Consider the following 23,424-nt stretch of genomic DNA (forward strand, 5'->3'; position numbering starts at 1 on the left):
TGAAAGCGTTCACTTGGGAAAGCCCTTTGCCAAGAGGAGAGGAGCAGAAAAATCCCTGAAAATCTGAATCCCTGACATTTCAACCCGAACTCATCTGCCCCTCAGCAGAGCTTCAGCAGTGACAAATGCAATACTTGTGGCCAGTCAGGCCACTGGAGACTGGTGTGGGGACAAAACATTCTTAAGGCAGCAGCAGAGACATCTTGCACAGGTCACTTGAAATGACAATTCCATCTCCCTGGAAGCGGTGTCAGGATTGTTTCAGGACCTGCTGCCAGGTCCTTGTTCCCAATCCATCAGAGATGGCTTTCATGGAGCACAGAATGGGTGGGGTTGGGGTTGGGGTTGGGGTTGGGTTGGAGGGGACCTTAAAGGACATCCATTCCCACCCCTTTGCCACAGGCAGGGACATCTTCCACTGGAATTGAACCCCAAAAATACAGATGTTGAGTCTGCAGAAGACTGACAACAGTCAGCAGCTGGATTGAAGTAATTTGGAACATTCCTGGACTCAAATAAAAGCCCCAGCCAAGAGGTCGAGCAGGACTTGGGGCACCCTCTGGGGTGACTTTTTTTATGCTGATGCAAAGCCACAAACTGCTGGCACCAGGCACAGAGGTGGAAGTGAGACCTGCAATTGCCTGCAGGATTATTTCATTATTCTATTATATTTCATTATTATATTATTGTTTTTATGACTGTATTATTACCTCTGAGAACAAGAGGAGACCATCAGGCTGATGATGCTGTCCCAGCTCACAGAGCTCTGCCCCTCAAGACAAGGAGCTAGCAATGACCAGGACACATTCCTTTCTGCTCACCATTTTCCCATTAATTAAAGGAACAACCAGTTTGCACCTTGGGCACAACAGCAATGAATGACACGAGATATTTCTGCACATTTCATGGAAAGAATAGTGATTAAAAAGATCTTGGCTTGGCTTTATCAGTCTGACCCATCGTGCCTTCTGAAGGCAGCTAAAGTATTAAAAAATAGCTGAATTTTAAGCAAAATTCAGCTATTTACATATTTTAATTCTTTAAATAAAATACTAAAAGTTTATTTTAAAAGCTTAAAATGAAAAAGACCATTCTTCTGATAAACAAACATTGCTTCTTTCATCATCAGTGGTCAAAAATAAGTGCATGATCTCAGGTTACACCAGAGGAAAATAAATAATATATTATGACCATTATTAAACACTTCTCAGGATCTTCCTGCTGAAAATATTTACCCTGCTCTTCAGACACGGGCAAGTAAAACAAGATACTTGGGAAATCCTTGCCAAGAAGGATTTAGGAAGGAAGGAAGGAAGGAAGGAAGGAAGGGAGGAAGGAAGGAAGGAAGGAAGGAAGGAAGGAAGGAAGGAAGGAAGGAAAAGAAAGAAGAATTTTTCTTTTCAATGAAAAGAAAAACAATAAAAATAAATAACTCCAAAACAATAAAGTCTGTTTTCCTGTCTTTCTTCCATGCTTTTTCCATGCTGGATGTTGGATCCCCTCAGCTCCCCTTGGGAACAGCTCCACTTTCACTGAATTATAGAAAAAACCCTTCCCACAGTCATTACAGGCATTCCATGCTGATAACAATGACCTTGCCTGTGCCTGCAGGAAAATCAAACAGGACCATTGCATAAGGGAGGATTTCTGAGCTCCTTTCTCCCTCCTCAGAGCCCTGAAGGATTTTTCAGCATCTGCTGTAAAGACCCCTCTCCTTATCTCTGAAACTTATAATCATCCCAGAGATTTCATGAGTCTTTGCTTGGGAATGAAATAAGAAATAGGGCTCCCAGCCTGAATGATTACTTGAGCACATTTTCCACTAGGTCTTGTTAAAAAAAAAAGAGAAAAATCCTCCTGTCTTCTCCCTCACACACCCAGTTTCTCCTTGGAAAAAAAAAATGTCTAAATCACTCTAAGTGACTCTAGTTTAGCCTTGGCAAACCATTCACAGTAGAGCTCAGGCAATCAAAGTGAGACACAAATATAAAAGATGTCTCCAGGGTCTCTTTTAACAGGAAGAGCAGGACACCCTGCACTGGCTCCACCACGGATTATTTTCAGCAGGAAGCACACACAGGGAAACAGCTGCAGCAGCTTTTCCACCTCCACCGGGTGACCTGCAGTGCCCAAGGTTGTCCTGAGAGCATTGCACGGGCAGATTCCACCATCTCTGCAAAAAAAAATTGGTGTAGACTGGAGGGATCTGTGCCAGGATGCAGCTCAGCCCACTCAGAGCTGGCTGCAAGGGCAGGGCTGCAGCTCCCTGTGCCAGGAGGGAGCATCCTGACAGCTACAAATATCATCCCTGAAGTGCCTGCACAGATGGGTGCAGTAATTTATCAAGGGCGACCGGGAAGATGGTGCAGATTTTATTCCCTGAACAAAAGTGCTTTGACTTTTTTGTTTGGCACAGCAGAAATGTTCCCAGGCCTCTGGCAGCAAGAGTTGGAGGGTGGGTTAGCAGGCCTGGATGTTTCAGGAAAAAAATAATAATTGTAACTTGTGTAGAGGAGGGATGCACAGAGGTGGGAGTGAATGGGATAGAAGGAGGTTTGCATGTTCTTGGGCAGAAGTAGGGAATTTTTTCACAGAAAGGGTGGTTGAGCACTAAAAGGGGCTGCCCAGGGAGGTGTTCAAGGAATGACTGGATGTGGCACTCAGTGCTCTGGTTTAGTTGGCAAGGTGGTGTCTAGCCAAAGGTTTGACTCAATGATCTTGGAGATCTTTTCCAACCTTGACAATTCTCTGGTTCTGTGATTCAAATAACCATTTCTAAAGCCTTTAACGTGACGGAGCTGGAGTTAATTGGGAGTTTGCTGGAGTGGGGAGCAGCCCTGTAAAAGCAGAGAATTTCAGTCTGTTGAGTGGAGCAGGGGAGGTGCTAGAGCACTCCTCCTTGAGTGGCTGCCACCAAGTGGTTCCAGTAGCCCAGCTGCTCAGCTGGTTTTATTCCATGGCACGTCACGATTTTCCTGAAGCGAGGAACAGAGAACCTGATCCTTTCTGGGAAAAACGTCTGCTCCGAGTGAAGCTCCTCCAGCTGAATTTTTAGTTTGTCTAGGCACAGCCCTATGAACACATCCTCCAGTTTAATGAATGGAACACTCTCAGAAATGTTATAGATCTGGCTGGCTACGTCGCTGGATAAAACATATCCAGTCCCTGAACAAAAGGGTGGGTAGGTGGTTCCTGGATACTCTTCCCTACTCACATACCACTTACTCCCTCTTGTCCTGATGGGGTACTCGTGCAGTTTTAAAAAGCCTGTGAAGAATCCAGTGCTCTTCTTTTTCCTCAGGAGCAGCTCGGTGAGGTAAAAAACGTTGACAAACACGTCCGTGTCGGTTTTCATGGCGAAGCTGGACTGGGAGCAAAACCTGTGGATCCACTCGATTCCCATCATGGTCTTCAGGGTCAGGTTGTAATAGGTGTCTGTAAAGTTCTTCTGGATGATGTCTCTGTACCTCTGGCTCTCAGCAGCCATGTCAGCCTGCTGGCTGGGATCCACAGGGCTCCCCAGCAGGAACAACGTCACCAGGCGCTTCCCAGCCACTGTCCTCTGCTTGCCCCAGCTCTGCCTGATGGCCATCCTGGCATCCAGCTGCTGGAAGGAGCATGCCACCAGCAGGACAAGGAAGGGAGGGTTCTTGTGGCAGTCAACATCTGGGAGCTGGGAGAAGTTCCCTTCCATCCTCCTGAAAGTCTCCGTGGGGAACAGGTAACCCTGGCTGCTCTCACAGAACAGACAGAATTCAGTCCAGGTGTGGAAAACCCAGATGCTGGCACTGCTGAGCCCCACCAGGCAGACAAACAGCCTGAACTTTCTGGAATCCATCTGAAAGGAACAAGAAGGAGCAGCACATCCATAAAAATAATCTCTGGTTCCTCTCAGTGCTCCTCTGCCAAGTCCCTGCACAGGGATTTAAAGCCAGGGCAGCTCTAAAAGGAAGCTGCTCTTTGAGGGCGCTCAGCCACCTGCATTTCTCCTCCTGTCACCCCCACGAGATGTTCTGCTGGCAGATTCACACTTGGCCTTAACTTGAATCTGCCCTCCAGGCCAGCGTGTCCTCAGAAACCCACACAAGCGTGTCCACTGACACCAGGTTACCCAGGCTGATGCTTCAAGCCCCCTCCCCATTTTTAGCATCCTACAAACCAAGTTTAGAGTCACCAGGGCCAGAGAGGAGCAGATTTATGTATCCATCTCAGAGGGCAGAGAATAACAATGATAGCATTTTGGTTTTTTGGGGTTTTTTTTGGGTTTGTTTTGTTTTGTTTAAATACCATGTTTCTCCATTTGTGCCTGTGTCTCAGAGCCAGCAGGTGTCCCAGGGGCACACCCAGCCAGGTTCCTCTCATCTTCATCACCTTTGTCTCCTGTGGGGCTCTTGCACCAACCCAGAAACTGCTCCTGATCCTTTTGCTGGAGGGGCCATGAGTCACATTTTTGAAGCTGGGTCAGCTGCTCTGAAAAAAAAAAAAAAAAGAAAAGAACCAAAACAGCAGTGGGTCACATTATTTGGATGTTTCAGCTTGTGCAGAGTTTGAGTGACTCACCAGGACATGCTGAGGTGAGAAGGGGCTTCTCCTATTCCCTTTCCCTTTTCAAGTGAGAAAGATCCAAACAGCAACAATGTTCACTCATTTAACCTTGTAAGAGATTCATGAGCTGGACACCTGGCTATAAATCTAATAGAAATTTTGAGTGAGAGGAAAATTATCAAAGCAAACCCCAGATCCTTACAGTGCCAAAAATATTACACATCTCCATAAATGAACCTGGTGAGAGGAGTTTAAGGCTTGAGTTGCTCATTCCAGTGAGCCACAGGCTGCCCTGCTGCTATTTTAGAGCACCAGGATGGGGCAGTTTTTACCAGGGGAAGGGCAACCCTTCCACCTTCCCCCTTCTTAAAAAGGAATGTGTCTGGCTCCCCAGCTGAAAACACAGCAAACCAAGTTAACCATGGCCAGAGCTGCAGGTTTCATGGAAATCTCTGCCTTCTGACCAGGAATGTTCCGTGTAGACTCCCCCAGATCACCTCAGTGCCTTCCTTTTGCTCAAATTCCCCTTCCCAGGCAATCAAAAGGTTTGCATTGCAGGATTTAAGTTCATGTGGAAGTCCAGCCAGATGTCCCTGGAACCAAATCCTGCTCCTTTTACCCCCAAGAATACTCCCATTGACTTCAGTGGGAATTCTCAAAAGCATGAAACAAGGAGAACTGCAGTCTTGGTTTACTGGAACTGCTCCCACAGTGAAGTGCATTTTTGCAATGATTCACTAATGAATTTTGACAATATTTCAAAAGTACTTCTGGCACTTATATTTTAATTCATTTTATCCTTAAATAGAGTATTCCTCAGATCTGATATTTTTTTCTCGTATTTATAGCTCACAGTAATCTTGTAATTAACTTTACATCTGCTTTAGTTAAATACAAATGGAAAATGGTGTGAGATTATACCTGTGCAGTTATAGTATATGTACACACAAAAAATTGAACAAAAATCTGCTCTGCATCTGTTCTCACATTCTTCAGTGGCCTGGGAGGAAGCACATGAACGGCCTGAATTGTGTTTTCAGGACAGGAAGGTGTTTTGAGATTAACCGTGGAGATGTACAGAGGTTTTTTTTTTGCTGTCACCAGCTCACAGAAGACAGTTTGAGAGTCTGATATTTCTCTGTTACAGAGATTCCAGAACATGTACAAACCAAACACTGAGCTAAGGAAACCATGGAGAGCAACGTTCTGTTAAAACCCATTAAAACCTTTTCACAAATATCCAAGAGCAAGGTGCCATAACACACAACAACCATTTTACAAGATTTCAGTAGAATCAGACTAATGTAACGTGACCAATATTTACTTTTGTTCCCAGCATTGGTAACAGATCTTAAAAAAACTTTTAAAATGTCTTTGTTTTGGACAGCTGGGTGAGCAGCCTCCCACCTTTACCATTTTTTCTTTCCAGAGCCAGATTGCCTTCCCCTTTCAGCCCATGTGTGAAGGAGCACGGCTTGTACACACACAAAAACACACAAACACACACAGCTGGGCAATGCAAATGCTGCCAGATGCATGCAAATTGGAAACATTGCATTTCAGAAGCTTTGCAAGTGGCACGCGTGTCCATGCATCCTCTCCCAGCTGGTCCCTGTGTAGGGATCAAGGGATGGGCAGTGGCCTTGGTAAGAAGAACCACGGAATGGTTTGGGGTGGAAAGGACCTTAAAGCCCATCCAGTGCCACCCCTGCCATGGCAGGGACACCTTCCACTGTGCCAGGCTGCTCCAAGCCCCAGTGTCCAACCTGGCATTCACTGGGAGAACTCCAAGGGAAAGGGGTGACAGAGCCACACGAGCTTCCTCCTCTTGCCAAGGCCATTTTTCTTCAAAAACCATCCATTCAATCCTTGTTTTCAGATGAACAAGGATGTTTCTGAACACTAAAACCATTTTATGTTAATGCAGTCAGGGAAGTTCCATGGAGCACTGAAGTTTCTGTATCAGGGAATTAAATCACCCTGGTATTGTCGCCTTACCCCTGAGATGCTGAGCCCCCCTCCCATCCCCATTTTGCATCAAAACAAATATTTCTGGTTTTATATAAAGTCCTTTTTCATGATGAAATATTTCATGTTTTATATAAATATTTCATGTTTTATATAAAGTCCTTTTTCATGATTAAATATTTGATCTTTCTGTGTGCTCTCAGTCAGAAATCATAGGTTTTAATTATCTCCACGCTATTTCCATCTCTTGTTGTTCCAACTGCAAAATATTTTGTGAAGGGCATTGCCAAAAAATTGCCTTTTTCATGTCCTAGAGACTTTTCTTTAGCTGACTGGCACTTCATGGGTCTCTGCAGCTGTGGCTTGCATGGAATCCTGGCACCAAACATGCGGGGAGCAGCAGCCTCTTCTCACACTCACCTGAAATGAACACGTAAAAAAAGACTCTGCTCTCTCCCAGCAGCTTAAGGGGAGCCGAAATGTTTCATTCTCTTTGTTATTTATCAAATCCCTCCTTTTTTCTTGAGACTGTCTCTTTTAGGCAAGTCACAAGACTTGACTTTTCATTTTTCAGCGCAAAGGGTTACAACAAGTAAACACAAACAGGTAAACACTCTGCAGTGGTTACAAATGACTGCCACAAATGCGTTCTGTAGCAGTGCCCAGCTTGGCAGCCATGAGTTAAGCCAACCTCATCAAAGAGTTTTCTTCTTTCTGCCACTCTTCTCTTGCTTTTTCTATCCATTTTTGTCTGCTGGGCTTCAAACTCACCCCTGATGTAAGGGTAAATTTCTTGTCATATATTGGCAAATTTTTCCTTAAGGCCACGTGGTTCTGTGGAGCCTCATTCCTACCAACATGCCTTGAGAACATATCCAGCAATCAGTTATATTTAATACCTTAGCTACTTGTAATTTTCGTAGGAATTTTCATGTCGAGCCCCTCCGTGAAACTCCAAAGGTGTTTTTGGCAAGCAAAGATTTTGGTGAATTATTGAGATACATCTTACAGATGTGAGCAATACTCCAGTTGCAAGGCTATTCATTCTTTTCCCTCGAGTTTATCCTGGCTGGGGATAACAATTTAAGTTTAATAGTGTATTTCATTCTTCCTGCCTTTCCACTGGCTTGTGACCAGCATGGAGTGTGTAAATCCCACTGGATTCCCAAGGCCTTGCTACCTTGTCCCACAGTTCCTGCTATAAAACGAGACCCTCTGTCTGAGGACATTCCTAGAGGAGCTCCAAAGCATGGAAATATTTGATTTAGAAATAATTTCACTACTTCTTTTGCCGTGTTGGTGCAACAGGGAAATGCTTCAGGCCACCCAGAACAGGGATCCACTAAAAGAAATGTACAGCTCTCTTTGCATGGAAGTTCATTAAAGTCAATTTGCCAATTATCTCCAGGAGAGTTTCTATATTTCATAGCCTCCATCCCGACTTTATTCCCTCAGAAACTATTCCTTGTCCAGCAGGGGTGACTGCCCATCCACCTGGCTGAAATTTAGAATATAATGCTCTGATTAACTGATGAATTTTTGTGCCATATTCTGGTTTAACATCTCTGCAGCTCTGTAGCTGTGACTGCTCACAAACAGCTGAGCCAGCCTTGGCATGAGGGAATCATTCAAAAGATTTCACAGGATCTAGGAAGCCCAAAGCTGGAGACCTCATTAGGGCTTTTTAAGTCATTTGAAAGCAGCCTGAGTATCATCAGGCCGTATAATAAAGTATTTCTGTATTTAAAAGTCTTTCTGTATTTAAAAGTATTCATGGCTATAAACTATATGTGGCTATTAATATATAAAATATTTTAAAGTCCATACAAAGGGTGGATCAACAATCCAAAATTCCTTTAAATCTATTACAGTGAGCCAATTTTATTTATTTATTTATTTATTTACCTTTTTTTTTTTTTTTTAAGTGTGGTTATGAGTGTTTTGGTAAATTTAGCAATTTTTGGGTTAGTTAGCAATCTTATTAATTGCTCCTGAGTCTTGTACTAACTGATAATCTTTACTTTTAAACATTTTTGTCTGGCAAAATTGGAGTTCACCAACAAACTCGTACCTTAGAATTGTCTTAATCTTAGGTAATGAGCCTTTTCAATGCTTTAATTTTAAAGGATATTGGTTTTGTCTTACCGGGCCATTGTCTGATTTAATTTGGTTCTCACAGGTTCTGCTCTTTTTGATTTTCCAGGAATCTCCCTGGCCCACACAAAGGGGATTACTGCACCCTTAATTCTCTTTGGGACAGGTGCAGATTGGGAAGTCAGGGTAATGTAAAAATTGAAGTTTACATGTATTTAGACTTGGGGATCTTAATTTCAATGTCTCCCTCCTGAAACTTGATTTTTGCACGCAATTTTCCCAGTAAGTTTTGTTGGGTTTTTTTTGTTGTTTTTTTTTTTTTTTTCCTTAATAACAGTTTTGGAGAGTTAGACAGGTGCAAAAATTGAGGGGTTATTTATGATTTTCCTAGTTTGAACTTCAGTGGTTTGAAAAAGGGCAGAGTTTACGAGTTCCAGTGGCACCAGTGATTGTAATGGAGGCATCCCTAAACTTCCCTGGCAGGGTATTTAATACTGAATAATTGGTATTTAATAGTGAATAATTGGTATTTAATAGTGAAGAATTGGTTCCTGTGCCTACTAAAAATCCCAGGTTTTCATTTCTTAGGGTGGCTGTTACCAGAGGCTCTGCTGTTGCCATGAGAGGCTCTGGAGGAGTCCTGGGTTTTACCTGAGCAGGCTCCCACTTCCAATATTTATATTTATTTTGTCAATTGTGTATTGATTAGTTCCCAATCTTCCCAATGAAGAGTGAGGAACTGAACCCCTTCCCTTGTTACAAGGCTGCTCCCTGGGGGTAAGAATTTTTTGCTGTTTTCTTTTATAATTGCTATCATTTTCTGTATATTTTTTTCCTGTTGTTTCTTTTCTTTTTTTTGGATTTGCACATTTTGATACACTGCCCGTGCAACGTCAAATAGTTTACCTGTATTAAAACCATCCATTTCTTGGATTTTTGGTAGTTTTGTTCTAATACCATCTGAGGCTTGTCCCATGAAAATAAGAGCCAGGCAACTTTTACCTTCCTCCCAAATGTTTTCTTATCTTTATTTCTCTCTTATCTATGCCTGCAGCTGGCCTTTTCAGTTCTCTATGCACAGGACTTTACAGCTAAATCTTAAACTTTCATTTTTTCATTGGCAATCTAAATGCTGGTAGCTGTTCCGCCAAAACATTAGAAAACCAGGTTTCAAAATCTCTGTTTTAAAATACCAGAGAGCCAAGTTTTCAAATACCAAAGTAACACACATTTAAAATATTCAAATACTAAGTTCCAAAATACCAACGTAACCCAGTTTCAAAATATTAGAATACCAAGTTCCAAAATACTGAAATAATTCTGCCTCAAAATACCAGAGCATCAAGCTTCAAAACATCAAAGTAACCCAAGATATTCAAGATGTTAAACTCTAAAGTACCCAATTCCAAAATGCCAATTTTCAGGTGTCTTTTGGCAGGATCCCCAAACTCAAGAGAATGCCTCAATGTCACAGTGGGATCCTGCCTGTGTCCCAAATGAACCTGGGGCAATCTGAATTTCTCCAGGGAAGCGCCAGCATGGAAAATCCCGGAGCCTCAGGGGACACCAGGCAGTTATCCCGTGTGGGTTCACCAGAAATGGCACCAAAATTAGCAGGGATAAACTTCTCTAACTTTCTTTCTGTTGCTTCTTTTTTTCCATAATTTGCCAAAAACCCACTGGAGGCCTCTTTACCTGTTCCTCCACTGTCCCAGACACGTTTTTGTCACCCTCTGGACACGCCTCGACATCGTTTTATCTTTCTGTGTGCCAGTTAGTCTTTAAGCTCTATTCAGCAGCTTCAGGGGAAGTGGAAATGTTTGTTCTCTGTGTTATTTATCATTGGGACCCTATGAAGAAGGTGGCCAGAAGGTCTGGGATCCCAATCCCAAACAGCAGCACTCCCTGTTTTGCCTATTTTTAATTTTTTTTTTAATTTTCCCATTTTTTAATTTATTTTATTTATATTTGTTTACTTATTTTTAATTTTTTTTCCCTATTTCCACCAGATTCATCCCTCCTACGCCCTGCCATGGGTCGGCTTTAGGGTCCCTCTGCTCACACCTCTGACCCTGGTGGAACTCCTCTGTGTTTGCCAGAGATCAAGCCGTGGTACCTCCTGTGCCAAAGCCCAATTGCTGCATCAGAATTAACCTGACATCTCCTTTAATGAGTGTAATTATCTGAACAGCACCAGGAGATGAGGGCTGTGTGCCAGATAGTTCAGGGAGAGCAGTCTGGCCCGAGGCAGAGGCAGGGAAGTAGGTCTGGAGTCCCCCTGAGGAGCAGGTTGGAAATATCAGTTTAAAGAAGTGACTTTGCTTACCTTTTCTGGGGCAAAGCTGCTGTCAGGTTCAGCAGACGGCTGCTGATGTTTTGCACCCGGGCCACACACATCAGCCAGGGAAAAACCCAAACCACAAATGATCAAAGTGCTTTGGACCACCTGCGAAAGCCCTTGCTCTGTAACAGGACTCAAATAGCTGCAGCCCCGAAATCAGAGGCACGACTTCAGAGTGGGGCCAGGAGCTCCAAGCCCAGATCCTGCACAGTTGAAGTCAGCAGTGCTGTTCCCTTCTGCCTTTCCTAATCACTGCATGTAACATATGCCCGTGCATGAGGACTGGGAAAAGCTGCTAACTCCCAATTTTCCTTGGAATAAAGCCCCTAAATTGCTTTTTCATAAGCTCAGCATGACACAGAGAAGGATTAAGCACACACAGATAATAAGAAAATGTCAAGAACAGCAGGAAACATTTTTTTTTTCCTAAATGCAAGAGTTTCAGAGGAGCAGGGGCCAGTCTGGAGCTCTCCAAAATGACATTTCTGCTGATCCAGGGGGTTCAGCAGTGCCTGGCTCAACAGTTTCATGAATTAACAGTGTGCTCACCCAAACTGGCAGGTAAAAAGGGCAGAAACCCAAAAAAAAAAAAAAAAAAAAAAAGTGCAGGACAAAGGGAAGAACTTTTTGTGCTGTACTTTCTGAACCTTTTTCCCTTTGATACCTCTCACCAGCTCCTTGCCAGTCCAGCAGCAAGACAGAGCAAGGCACTGTTCCTCTTCTCCACACACTCCAGTTTCTATCACTTGAGCACTGAGTTCCTGGGCTCATTATTTATGGCCAGATCCTCTACATTTTTAAATTTTTTTTTCCTTTTTTTTTTCCTTTTTTTTTTTTGGGTTGCTTTTTTTTTCCCTTTCGTGTTTTGTTTTGGTTTTTGTTTGGTTGGTTGGTTGGGTTTTATTTTTTTTAGGGTTTTTTTTTCCTTTGGTTTTCTTTGGTTTTTTTTCAGTTTGAGTTTCTGTTTGTTTGTTTTTGGGTTTTTTTTGTTTGTTTGAGTTTGTTCGTTTTGTTGCAGTTTTGGTTTTTGTCTCGATTATTTTCATCTCTTTGGTTTTTCTCCCATTTTTTCCTTCAGTGCTACTGTGGTGGGAGGGGGTCTTGCTTCCCCAATTCCTCCCAGGCCTGCTGTGATGGGATCTGCATGAGAAAAAAAAGGGGTCTGAGGGCTGGGTTTTGTTTTAAGCTTTTAAAATGAGCCTCTGGTTCTCCAGAAATGTTTTCTGTCCAGGCAGTGACTCTGACACAGACCCTGAGCCATCAATTAGAGACCAGATAGAAAAGGAGCATTACTGTTGTGGATTTGCAAATCCTACTAGGTGGCCTGGCTTCTGCTCTGTCTTTATGTTCCTAATGCCCATTTAGCTGATTGACCCTGTGACTCCAGCTGCAGATTGAATTTTCTCTGTGGAAGGTTGGGCTGGTTTTTATTTACCGCTTTGGGTTTTCATGAGGAGAGAATTAAGAATAATTAAAAGAAAAATATGTACAGTAGAAACAAGTGAAGTTATGAATTTTCTAGAGACAGAAAAACTGGAGGGAGGTGTTACATTCTAGGTTAATGTAAGCCAAGTGAAATACCATTTACCATATATGCATGGCCAACATGGCCTAAATAAACAGCAATAATAACCAAAGAAACATTTTTTCACAGCAATCAAAGAAAAACCATGGTCAAAAAAAAAGGAGAAATTTAAAAATATAAATTGGTTGAAATTCAGGTTTTAAAAATTCAGGTTTAAAGCTGGTTAAATTGCTCAGTACCTGAGCAAGAGTCCCTTCAAGTTTCACTTCCTTGCCCTATGGTGCTATGAGGCTGTTTCAGAAGAGCCACCTGACCCACAATAACTCCTTAACCTCGCCCATTCAGAGGCAAATTTGCACCATTTCCTCCTCTGATCTGCATTTTCTGGGCCACAGTGGGCAACTCACTGGTGGTAAGTCCACAGTCACTGGTTACCCACAGTCCCAGCAGATTGCAGAACACAACTCCAACAGGGCCACTCAGGCACAGGGGGGGTCCTGCAGGCAACACTCCTCCATTTAATAGCTGCATCTTTGTTTTTTACAGGAAAAACAAACTTTTGTGGGCCTCATCCACTCAGAAAAGTGTTTCCAGCTCAGATCCAGAAGCGTCAGCTGGGATGTGGAAATTTCCATTATTAAAATGGTTGCAGTGGCCCAGGGCAGGTGTCCTTGGGTTCTGCCTCTGTCCCTACCCAGATGCCTAAAGGAAAATCAAGATCACGGCAGGAGGGAAGGCCTTTGTGGCACAGGAATCTTTTGAACCAGAGGATGCATCTTCCTCCTTATTAAAAAAAAAAAAAAAAATCAAATCAAGAGCCATTAGCTCTTAATGCACCCTGACCTCATCCACCCAACTTGCTCGTAACATCTGTTTTGAAAAGCCAAAAAAGCATCCTCAGACCTAAATGCAGTTTTGCTCTCAGAACCAGTAAAAAGTTTGTGTCTTGGAGCGACTCAAACAGAAACAGTTTGGCAGGAGGTGCCAGTGCTCTGGTAATGTCACAGGAAATAAGTGCTGCAACTGAGGAGTCAAAAAGAAATACATTCCCAGGGACTTTAGCCAAGCTAAGGAAGCTTGCTTCTATTTTAAAATATCAGCTTGCTTTTCCAAGCCACCTGCAAAATTCTCTGGATGAATCCTGGCCCTTAAACACCCACAAAAATGTTCGGTTTGGGTATTACGAAGGCCAGATCCTTTTTCCAGGATGGAGAAGATGCTGCAGTGGGGGCTGGAGGCGTCCTGTTGGAGAGCTCAGACCATCGATGCAGGGACAATGTACAGGACACCCAGGGCAGTCCAACCCCCACTGCAGGTGCTTTGTGTCCTTTTTAGGAGCATATTTGGACACTTTTGGCTTGTTCCACTTGCCCAGGGGATGCAAACACAGCTGGCAGGCAGCCAGCCACGGGCATCCTCTGTCACAGGCAGGGAAAAGAGCAGTGCCCTGGGGCACTCCCTCTATCTCTCTCATCTTGGTAGTATTTTTTCCCAAACCTTCAGCCTAAAAGCCTTCTCCTCCTCCTGTCTCTGTCCTCCCTTCACCTGCTGAGTGCCAGCCATCCCTCTGGATTTCTCCCCAATGCTAAGAGACTCTCCTTCTAATGCTCCCTCTATTCCTACAATACCACCATGTTCCTTTTATCCCTGATGCTAATGGGCATCTTTAACTCATTTCAGAATGGCCTCATGAATCAGCAATTTTATCCTCCTTGCTCCATTCCAAACCCCAGATCTCGGCACAGATAAGCAATTGTCCACAGGGATGAATCAGAGCAACCTGACCCTGTGTAAACCCGTGTGCTTCATTGTGCTGAACAGGAATAAAACCCAGCTCGCATTCCTCTTATCTTCATAAACAGAGTAAAGAGGAAATTTCTTCCTCGGGCTCTTGTTGCCTCTGCCAGGACTCCAAAAGTCCAGTTCTCTGAGAAATCCTGTGCCCCCAAACCAAATTATTTATTGCACCCTCTTTTACAAGTAGTACTTCTGGTTGTTTTTCCTCATCTTAATGCAAAAGAGAAATAAAACTGAAAATGGTATTTCAGTTAGAATGCTCTTCTCCCTTGGAAACAGTCTCAAGATACACGAAGGAAGAAGTAAAATAGCACTGAAGAGAAGTGATAATTATGCAAGTTCAAAAAAAAAATTAAAATGGGAAAATTTGCCAATAAAGATATTCCAATACCATTGCTAAATCTTTGACTGCTGCTCAGCCCTGTAGGATGAGGACCTGTCAGGATGTTATGTTGCAGATGGATTTTTTGTCCAATCTAAAGCTGGGGGAGCACTTGGAGCTGGTGAGCCTGGTGCCCATGCTTTGCCCTTTTCTTCCATTCTGCCTCTTGGCACAGTCATTTTTTGGCGTTTGGAACTTTGTACTCCTCTACCAGTTGAACTGTCTTTGCATTCATGTGCCTGTTCAAGCGTCAAGTCTGGTACTTTGGGAGGAAAAAATCTTCCCGGGCAAAGGCACACAAATCCAACCATGGGGCCCTCATGCTGGCAAATCCTTTGTCAATAACGACTTGGCTTTAAAAGTGCTGATTATACACAGAGATGTTTGTGGGATCAGGGCTAGTGGCTGCGTTTTTAATTACTTACCTGTGCCTCGTGGATCTTGTGGTTTTCAGCATTTCATCCGAGCAGGACAGTGAGGAGAACACTGCCCTGGCTTTGTCCTAACTGATCCTGGTCTTTATGCGGGGCTGCCAAAATATTCCCCCGTAAAATCCGGCAAGTCAGAAACGTGACCACCCCCAAATCAGTGCAGGGCACCCGTTTTACCAGGGGAAGGACATCCCTGGACAGGGAGGTCTGGATGCTGATCCCGGTTTCCAGGCAGGGTCTCACCTGCATCCCCCTCTCCTCTCCCCCTCCCCACCCACCGGAGAGTTTGGGAAAGTCGGAGCGGCGGCTCCGAGGGCACACCCAGGGCTGGAGGGAGAGCAGGGAGAGGAGGGAAGCAGGGAGAGAAGGGAAGCAGGGAGAGCAGGGAAGCAGGGAGAGCAGGGAGTCCCTGCTCCCGCTCCTACCTGGAGCTGGCCGGAGGAAGCGGCGCCTCCTCACCCCGGGCGCCCGCAGCGCATCCTCGGGCGGCTGCGACTCTTCCCGGCGGGATCGCCCGGATCTGCGGGGCTACAGCTGCCCGGCTGTGTCCCTGTCCCTCCGCTGTGTCCCTGTCCCCAGCGAGGGGCTCATCCTCGGCCCGGCTCCGGAGGCAGAAGCGGAGGAAGGCGGCGATGCGGCAGCGGTAACCTGAACTCCCTGCCTGCCGCTTCCCTCTCTCCCTCCTCCCTCCCTCTCTCCCTCCCTCCCTCTCTGCCGTGGGTAGCAGACCCACTGAAGCTCTGCTCCAGGTTAGGAGCTGGCTGTAAATGGTTTTATTGAGGGTGTTTTGGGTGGGAGGTGGGGAAGCAGCGTCCTGCCAGGAGCTGGGGATCGTGTCAGAGCAGCGGCGGCTCCTCCCGGCGCTGGGAAAGTTCGGCCGGGCGCTCCCAGCCACCGACAGCACAGCCCCCGACTCGCTCAGCGGGACAGAAATCCCCCCGAGCTCCAAAACCCGTAATGAGGCACCCCCGGAGGGGTTTTTCCTGCTGGGCAATGACATCCAAATGCAAAAGCACCGCGCCGGGGAAAGGGGAAAGCGAGGGGAGCAAAGCTGACCCATCCTGCGCCGTCCCGGCAGCCGCCAAGACGACAGCATCCCTGAGCCCTTCCCTGGACCCCCGGGCTCAGGACAGCCCTCAGCCCCAAGCCTTTGGTCAGGGCAAAGTGCGAGTCCAGGCAGGACACCCCGGTCCCTTCCCAGGGCCACTTCCACTATGGGAGCACGTGGAGAGATGCTTTTACCTTTGTGAACTGTCCCCTGGTGACAGCAACCAGCGGCAGCGTCACACCACAACAATTAGTGAAGCAAATGGCTCCTGTTCTCTTCTAAATTTCTCTTCTAAACGCTGCAAACTACAGCAGAGGGGAAAAAAAACAAAAAACAAAAACAAACAAACAAACAAACAAAAAAAACCCAACAAACCTCCCAGACAAATGTTACAGATAAAGCCACACATTTAATAGCAAAATACCCAGAGATGATCCAGGGGGCACTTGGAATTTCTAGGGAGAAAATATTCGCTTTGATTTGTCATTGTCTTTTTTTCTTTCTTTCTTTTCTTTTTTTTTTTTTTTTTTTTAAACAGGTTGTTGGAGCGCAGCATAAGAAAACACGAGACAAATCAATCACTGCGAGCTGCTGGCAGCTCCCTTTCTCCTCCCCCTCCACTCCAAGGCTGGAGATGCAGAGATGTAGTTAAGGAGACACACAAAACGCCGTTTGCTTGGTGTGCTCTGCAGGAGGAACGCAAGGGAGAAGAGAGTTCCAGATCCACTTCTAGATTTGCTGCGGAAAGGACTGCCCCAAAAGCTTTCTCTTTTTTAATTATTCAAAAAACCACTCCCGGGTAGCTTTAGTTTCCTGTAATTAGGAAGCATTAGCTAAGGCACCTAAGAATGCCTGTGCCTCCCTCTGCATGCATGACTCTCTCCTGTGTACTCCAAGTTCCTAAAAAACCTTGCCTTTAGTTTTGGGAAAGTGCTAACACTTCCTTTGTCACAGTCTGGCCAACAAAGTCCGACAGCTACTGAACACACAAAAGCTTCTGCATGCAAATTATCTGCCCTCCACCTGGAAATGGGCATTTTCCCATGGAAAACAGGAGCACAGTGCTGGGGCTGGGGCCCCAACCTCTGCCCACACTGCTGCTGAGCATCTCACAATACACTGGCTGCCATCAGAGCACCCTAAAATGAAAATAATGGAATCACAGAATGTTTTGGGTTGGAAAAGACCTTAAAGCCCATCCAGTGCCACCCCCTGCCATGGCAGGGACACCTTCCACTGTGCCAGGCTGCTCCAAGCCCCAGTGTCCAACCTGGCCTTGGGCACTGCCAGGGATCCAGGGGCAGCCCCAGCTGCTCTGGGCACCCTGTGCCAGGGCCTGCCCACCCTGCCAGGGAGGAATTTCTTTCTCATATCTATTCTAACCTGCCCTGCTTCAGCTCATGGCCATTTCCCCTGGCCCGTTACTCTATGCCCTTGTGAAAAGCCCCTCTGCCACTCTCCTGTAAAGCATTAACTGAGAGGGGCTCAAAGGTCTCCCTGAAGCCTTCTCTCCGCCGGGCTGAGCAGTCCCAGCTCTCCCAGGCTGGCTCTATCCAGCCTCTCCTCCTGGTGTCCCTGCTCCAGACTCATCCCAACAGCTCCACGTTTTTCTCATGCTGGGCACCCAGAGCTGGAGGCAGCGCTGCAGGGAGGGCTCCCAGGGGCAGAATGCACTGCCAATCCATAAAAAGCACTTTGCACTCTCTCCAGCCCGGCCAGGCACCTCCAGGTCACTGCTCCCAGCCTGCTCTGAGTTTCAGCAATTTGCTAATTCTCCACGGTTTTTAGGCTGCCCAGCTGCCAGCAAAGGCAGGGAGGCTCCAGGGCACTCAGCCTCAAAGCACTCACTGCACGGGCAGAGGTCTGGGAGGGACACAAGGGGACAGAAAATAAACCCTGGAATATCCAGCCTTCGTGCTGGGGAAAAAAAAAACACCCAACAAGCACAATCGACTCCTCTCTGTCTCTGATTCAGGACTGTTTGCTGTGTGAGTGCAGCCCTTCCCCAGCATTTCAGCAGAGTAATGCACACATGTGCCTGCATTTCACCAGCAGAAAATGTAAGCCAACATATATCTACATGAAATCAGGCCTCAAAGAGTGAGTCAGGGCCTAAATCAGTGTTGCAATTGAACTAAAATAATCTAAGCCTGCTCTAAATGCACATAGCTTTAACCTGTCACATCAAATGAAAATTATATACTTAAACTGTAATCTTCCTGTTCCCTTAGTCATCAAAAGAGGCCAGATCAAATTAAAAAAAAATAAAAAAACAAAGAGAGTGTGGTGGATGCTGTTCAGAGGATGAGAAGGAGATGGGGCTCATGGAGCAGGATATTCACAGGGTCATTGAAGTTGGAAAAGTCCTCCCGGATCATCTTGGCCAAGCTGTGCCCCATCCCCACCTTGTCCCCAGCCCAGAGCACTGAGTGCCACCTCCAGTCCTTCCTTGGACACCAACAGGGATGGGGACTCCAGACCTCCCTGGGCAGCCCCTGCCAATGTGTAATCACCCTTTCAGTGACGAAACTCTTCCTGATGTCCAACCTGACCCTCCCCTGGCAAAACTTGAGGCCAATCCCTCTTGTCCTGTCACTTGGGAGCCAGCTGGCTGCACCCTCCTGTCAGGGAGCCACAGAGAGTGACAAGGTCTCCTCTGAGCCTCCTTTTCTCCAGGCTAAAAAACCCCCTAAGATTTAAAATTCTGCCTGAACCAAGGGGTGTTTCTGCCTTCCAAGCCACACTCAGCCCCAAACCCAGCCCCCAGAGCTCCCATCCATTCTTCAAGCAGAAAAGCAGCACCTTGAGCTGCTGGTTGCATCGGTGGCTCTGTGTTGTCATCTCTGACAAGTGAGGCTGGACATGGCCTGGCTAAGGGACAGTAAAGATTTCCATACCCGAGTTTGTCAGAGTGTGAGGCAGGCAGGGACAAGGTCAGGCTGCAAACACCCACCAAAAGATGCCATTGCTTGGCTGGGCTTGTATGGTAGAATCAAGTGATCCCCCAGTGGGGAATAATTGGCTCTAATCTGACTCCACTGACTCAGGAGACTGAACAATTGCTTTATTAAAACTACACTATATTACAGGAATACTAAACTATATTAAAGAGATTCTATACAAAGATACACACTAAAAAAAAAACCCCGTGACTGTCTCCAGACAGCCAGGACACAACTGGCCAAGGAAACAAAACAACCCTCAGCAGAATCCAACTGACAAATCCCTTCAGGCAAAATATCTCCATAACACATTCCACATGTGCAAAAACCACAGGGGCAGAGAATAGAGATAAGAATTGTTTCCTCCTTCGCTGAGGTTCCTCGCTGTGATTCCCGGGAAATATCTTTAGGAAGTTGTGCCTGCCTGCTCTCAATGAAGAGAGCTGGGGCTACAATTAGTTCTTATTATAATATAATTAATATATTATTATTATACTATTATAATATCTATAATTATGATAATTATTATAATAATTATATCATCAATATAATTAATTCTTATTGTGATATAATTCTTATTAATTCTTATTATAATAAAAATTAAAAGAAGACTGCATTTGCAATTCTTCTGCTGGGCCCCCTTTTTCTCTCTGTGCTTTTCCAGGAAAAAAACCTGGGAGAGAGAATTAAGTCTCTGTTCAGAGAATGTGGATGCCACAGGCTTGAGGTTTGCTGCGTTTTGCTTTCTCACCAGGATGAAAAATGTGAGTAGGAGCTCTGTCCTTGGGTTTCTCTGAGCACACGTGCTGGTAAGGCAGCCCTGGGGGCAGGCACAGAGCTGCTGCAGATGAAGAGGGTCACTGATTTACACTCTGCCACTTGCTGTAGCAATGGGATGTTTTGGTGGTGCCTGACTGCACTGGGAGCTTTAAGGATATTCGCTCTAATGCGAAATCAAACCCAATGTTCATGCAGAGCTTTTCAAGATTTTTCTGCAGAAATCTACAGATTTATTTCAGTCAGGAGGAGGAGTTTTGTTGAAATAACAGCCTCAGGCTTTCAATGGGTGCAGTTTATGCTACAAAGACACAACAGCAGTGCAGATCGATCTAATATGAGGAAAATTGTTTCCAATAAAAGCTACTTGTGAGGCAGCAAAATGGTTTTTACTCTCAGATTTACAGGATTATAATTCTACTGATGCAAAATTGATGGGCTTTGCCCAGAGAAGCTGTGGCTGCCCAATGTCTGGAAGTGTCCAAGGCCAGATTGGATAGGGTTGGAGCAATCTGGGACAGTGGAAGGTGTCCCTACCCATGGAAGGGGGTGGAATGAGATGAATTTTAAGGTCCCCTCCAACCCAAAGCATTCTGTGATTCTGTGGTTCTAAACCCACACCTTTGGCAGATGGTGCAGGGACTTTGATAGACAAGACACACCAGGTACCTCACTCTGCATGATTTAAACTCCCTGATTTTATAACAGCACCTCTGCCACAGGGGGGCTGGAACAATGCTCACTTAATGAGATTAAAATACATAAAATTCTTCTACAGCTTGTGCAAACAAGGCCCAAATACCTCTCAGCAGCAGCAGTTAACAAGGTGAGTGGGCAGCCAGCGTTGTGTGCTATCCCCACAGCTGACTCCTGTACCCATCAGTGCTCCTGGGGCTGCCCCCACTCCTACTTTCATCCCTCAGGGCACAGAAAGGCTTTTCCTGCTGACAGAATCATGTCCAGGCAGGTTTTGAACATCTCCAGAGAATCTCTAGAGAACTCCTCAGCCTCCCTGGGCAGCTTCTTCCAATGCTTTGTCACCCCCACGGGAAAGTTTTCCATTCAGAGGAAACTTTGTGTGTTGCAGTTTTTGCCTTGTCCTGCTGCTGGGCATCACTGAACAGTCTGGCCCCATCCCCTTGGCACCTGCCTTTAAGATATTTGGGTGCATTGATAAGGTCATGGAATCTCAGAATGGGTTGGAAGGGACCTCAAAGCCCACCCAGTGCCCCCCCCCTGCCATGGCAGGGACACCTTCCACTGTGCCAGGCTGCTCCAAGCTCCAATGTCCAACCTGGCCTTGGGCACTGCCAGGGATCCAGGGGCAGCCCCAGCTGCTCTGGGCACCCTGTGCCAGGGCCTGCCCACCCTCCCAGGGAAGGATTTCATCCCAAAATCCTCCCTGAGGATGCCAAAGCCATCTCAGCACCTCAGAGAGCAGGGTGAACCCTGGCTCTGCACGGCTTTCAGCTCTCCCTGCCCTCTGAGGATGGGCTCGGGGCTGGCAGCCAGGGCCCTCTGGGTTTCAGCCCATCCTCACCCTCATCCCCACAGCCTCACACCAGCAGGGCTCAGAGGTTTGACCTCAGCCATGACCTACATGGAGCAGGCAGCTCCTCCTCATCCCCCTGGCTGGCTGAGCCCTCTCAGCTGATCCCATCCCGTGTCCTGTGCTGCTTTCCAGGGCCTGAGTCCCACTGACTCTTCCCTCCACTTCCCCACCCCTCCTGGAGCACGAGGCCAGCACCTGGCAGAGCACCAGGGAAATACAGGTTGGATATCAGGGAAAAGCTTTCCCAGAAAGGGTGATAAAGTTCTGGAATGGCTGCCCGGGGAGGTGGTGGAGTCCCCATCCCTGGGTGTGTTTAACAAAGCCTGGATGTGGCACTGGGTGCCAGGGTTTATTTGAGGTGCTGGGACTGGCTTGGACTCGATGGTCTTGAAGGTCTCTTCCAACCCAGTGATTCTGGAATTCTGGGAATTCTGTGAGAGCGTGGCACTGGTGCTCTCCAGTGCCTCCAGCCCTTCCCACATCCCTCCTGTTGCTTTGGGGGGATTAGGCTTGGAGCCATTGGAATGGCTTTGAGCCATTCAGGCTTTAACAAAGGCACGGGGCTTGTTCCAATAAGCAGTGCAAGTTATGAAATGCTGGGGCCACCAGAAAAGTGCAGCTCAACCTCACCCTCACTGCCTGGAGCTCTCCGGGATGGAGCCCTTGGCATGTCTGTGCGAGACACATTCTGCAGGAGTGGCAAATGGATTTACAGAAAATTCTCAAAGCCTGACAGAAGGCTCACATAGTGGGCATCTGTGTGCAAACCTTGAAATAAAAAATACTGCCTTAAAAATACCACAGAGTGAGACAGACATTGTTAAAAGAGAAATGGAACTAAAAACAAGTTTCGAAGAATGGCCTTACAAAAAAAAGACTGGATACTTTAGAGAAATAGAACTATGAAAGATGCCTTGTATTAAAGACCCACAAGGAGTCATTTTAGATGATTGGCTTTAAGGCATTTGCAGCACGTGGTGGCAAAAACTGACAGTGCATTGTAATTAGGAAATAGTTGGTTTCTGATTGTGGCAACGTGAATTGTAACACCTGTATTATCTATCTCACCCTCCAAATGAAACTAAAAACAGAATAAAAGTTTTCTAAATGCCTCTCTGGGTCAGGAAAAGGCTTAATCCAACATGCAGGGACAGGGACTGGGCACAGCTGGGGGTGTGACACCCCCTGAGCCCCCCAGAACTGCCAGCAGGCACACAGCTCTGCCCTGGCACTGATGGCAATCAAATCACATGCTCCACATTCTGCCTGAAGGAATAAGGAAAGCAGATTTATTTTTTTTTTGTCCCTGCCCACTGCACAATTAAGTGGAAGGTTGTGAAGGTTTTCCACGTCTTTGTGGTTTTGTTTTGGTTTTTTGGGGTTTTTTTTTGCCCTGTTGGCCAAAGAAACCTTCTTCAATTTGAAGAAAAAAAAAAAAAAGAGAGAAAATTAAAAGAAGCGGGACAGGGAAAGGAAGGGGGGAAAGGGAAAGGGAAAAGGAAAGGGAAAAATGGAAAAAGATGGAAAGGAGGAAAAGGAAAAAGGGGGAAAGGGAAAAGAAAAGGGAAAAATGGAAAAAGAGGGAAAGGAGGAAAAGGAAAAAGGGGGAAAGGTAAAAGGAAAGGGAAAAAGGGAGGGGGGGGAGAGGGGAAAAGAGAAAGGAAAAAGGGGAAGTGGAAAAAGGAAAAGGAAAAATGGAAAGGGAAAAACTAAAAGGGAAAGAGATAAAGGAAAAGGGGAAAAGAGAAAGGGAAAGAGATAAAGGGAAAGGGGGAAAGGGAAATTGGGAAAAAAAGAAAGGGAAAATGGAAAAAAGGAAAGGGGAAAGGAAAAAGGGAAAGGAGAAGGGGAAAAGGAAAAAAAGGAAAGGGAAAAATGGAAAGGGGAAAAAAAGGAAAAAGAGAAAGGAAGAAAGGGAAAAAGAGAAAAAGGGAAAAAATGAAAAACGGAAAGGGAGAAAGGAAAAGGGAAAGGGTCAGTAGTGAGTAGTCATGAAAAGTCCAGGGGAAGGCCAGGGGTCAC

At 45.8% G+C, this 23,424-nt stretch overlaps 1 protein-coding gene across 11 annotated transcripts in view; it reads right to left on the reverse strand.

Annotated features, from left to right (window-relative positions):
* Window positions 1-1,342: 1,342 nt before the first annotated feature.
* Window positions 1,343-23,424, reverse strand: part of B3GALT5 (beta-1,3-galactosyltransferase 5) — a 33,845-nt gene continuing 11,763 nt past the window's right edge. For 2 of the 11 annotated variants that reach the window (XM_038141596.1, XM_038141570.1), the window contains 3 exons: window positions 16,326-16,436; window positions 4,288-4,470; window positions 1,343-3,838 (listed from right to left, as the gene is read on the reverse strand). In XM_038141596.1, coding sequence (XP_037997524.1) covers window positions 2,885-3,838; window positions 4,288-4,368 — 1,035 coding nt within the window. In that variant the 5' untranslated portion in view covers window positions 4,369-4,470; window positions 16,326-16,436 and the 3' untranslated portion in view covers window positions 1,343-2,884. Of the gene's footprint in view, window positions 3,839-4,287; window positions 4,471-4,560; window positions 11,834-15,508; window positions 16,203-16,325; window positions 16,437-23,424 lie in introns of those variants that run through there. The other 9 variants (XM_038141618.1, XM_038141648.1, XM_038141585.1 and 6 more) reach the window with 9 other exon arrangements.

The sequence above is a fragment of the Motacilla alba genome, chromosome 1 (assembly GCF_015832195.1).
Source record: "Motacilla alba alba isolate MOTALB_02 chromosome 1, Motacilla_alba_V1.0_pri, whole genome shotgun sequence".
NCBI lineage: Eukaryota > Metazoa > Chordata > Aves > Passeriformes > Motacillidae > Motacilla > Motacilla alba.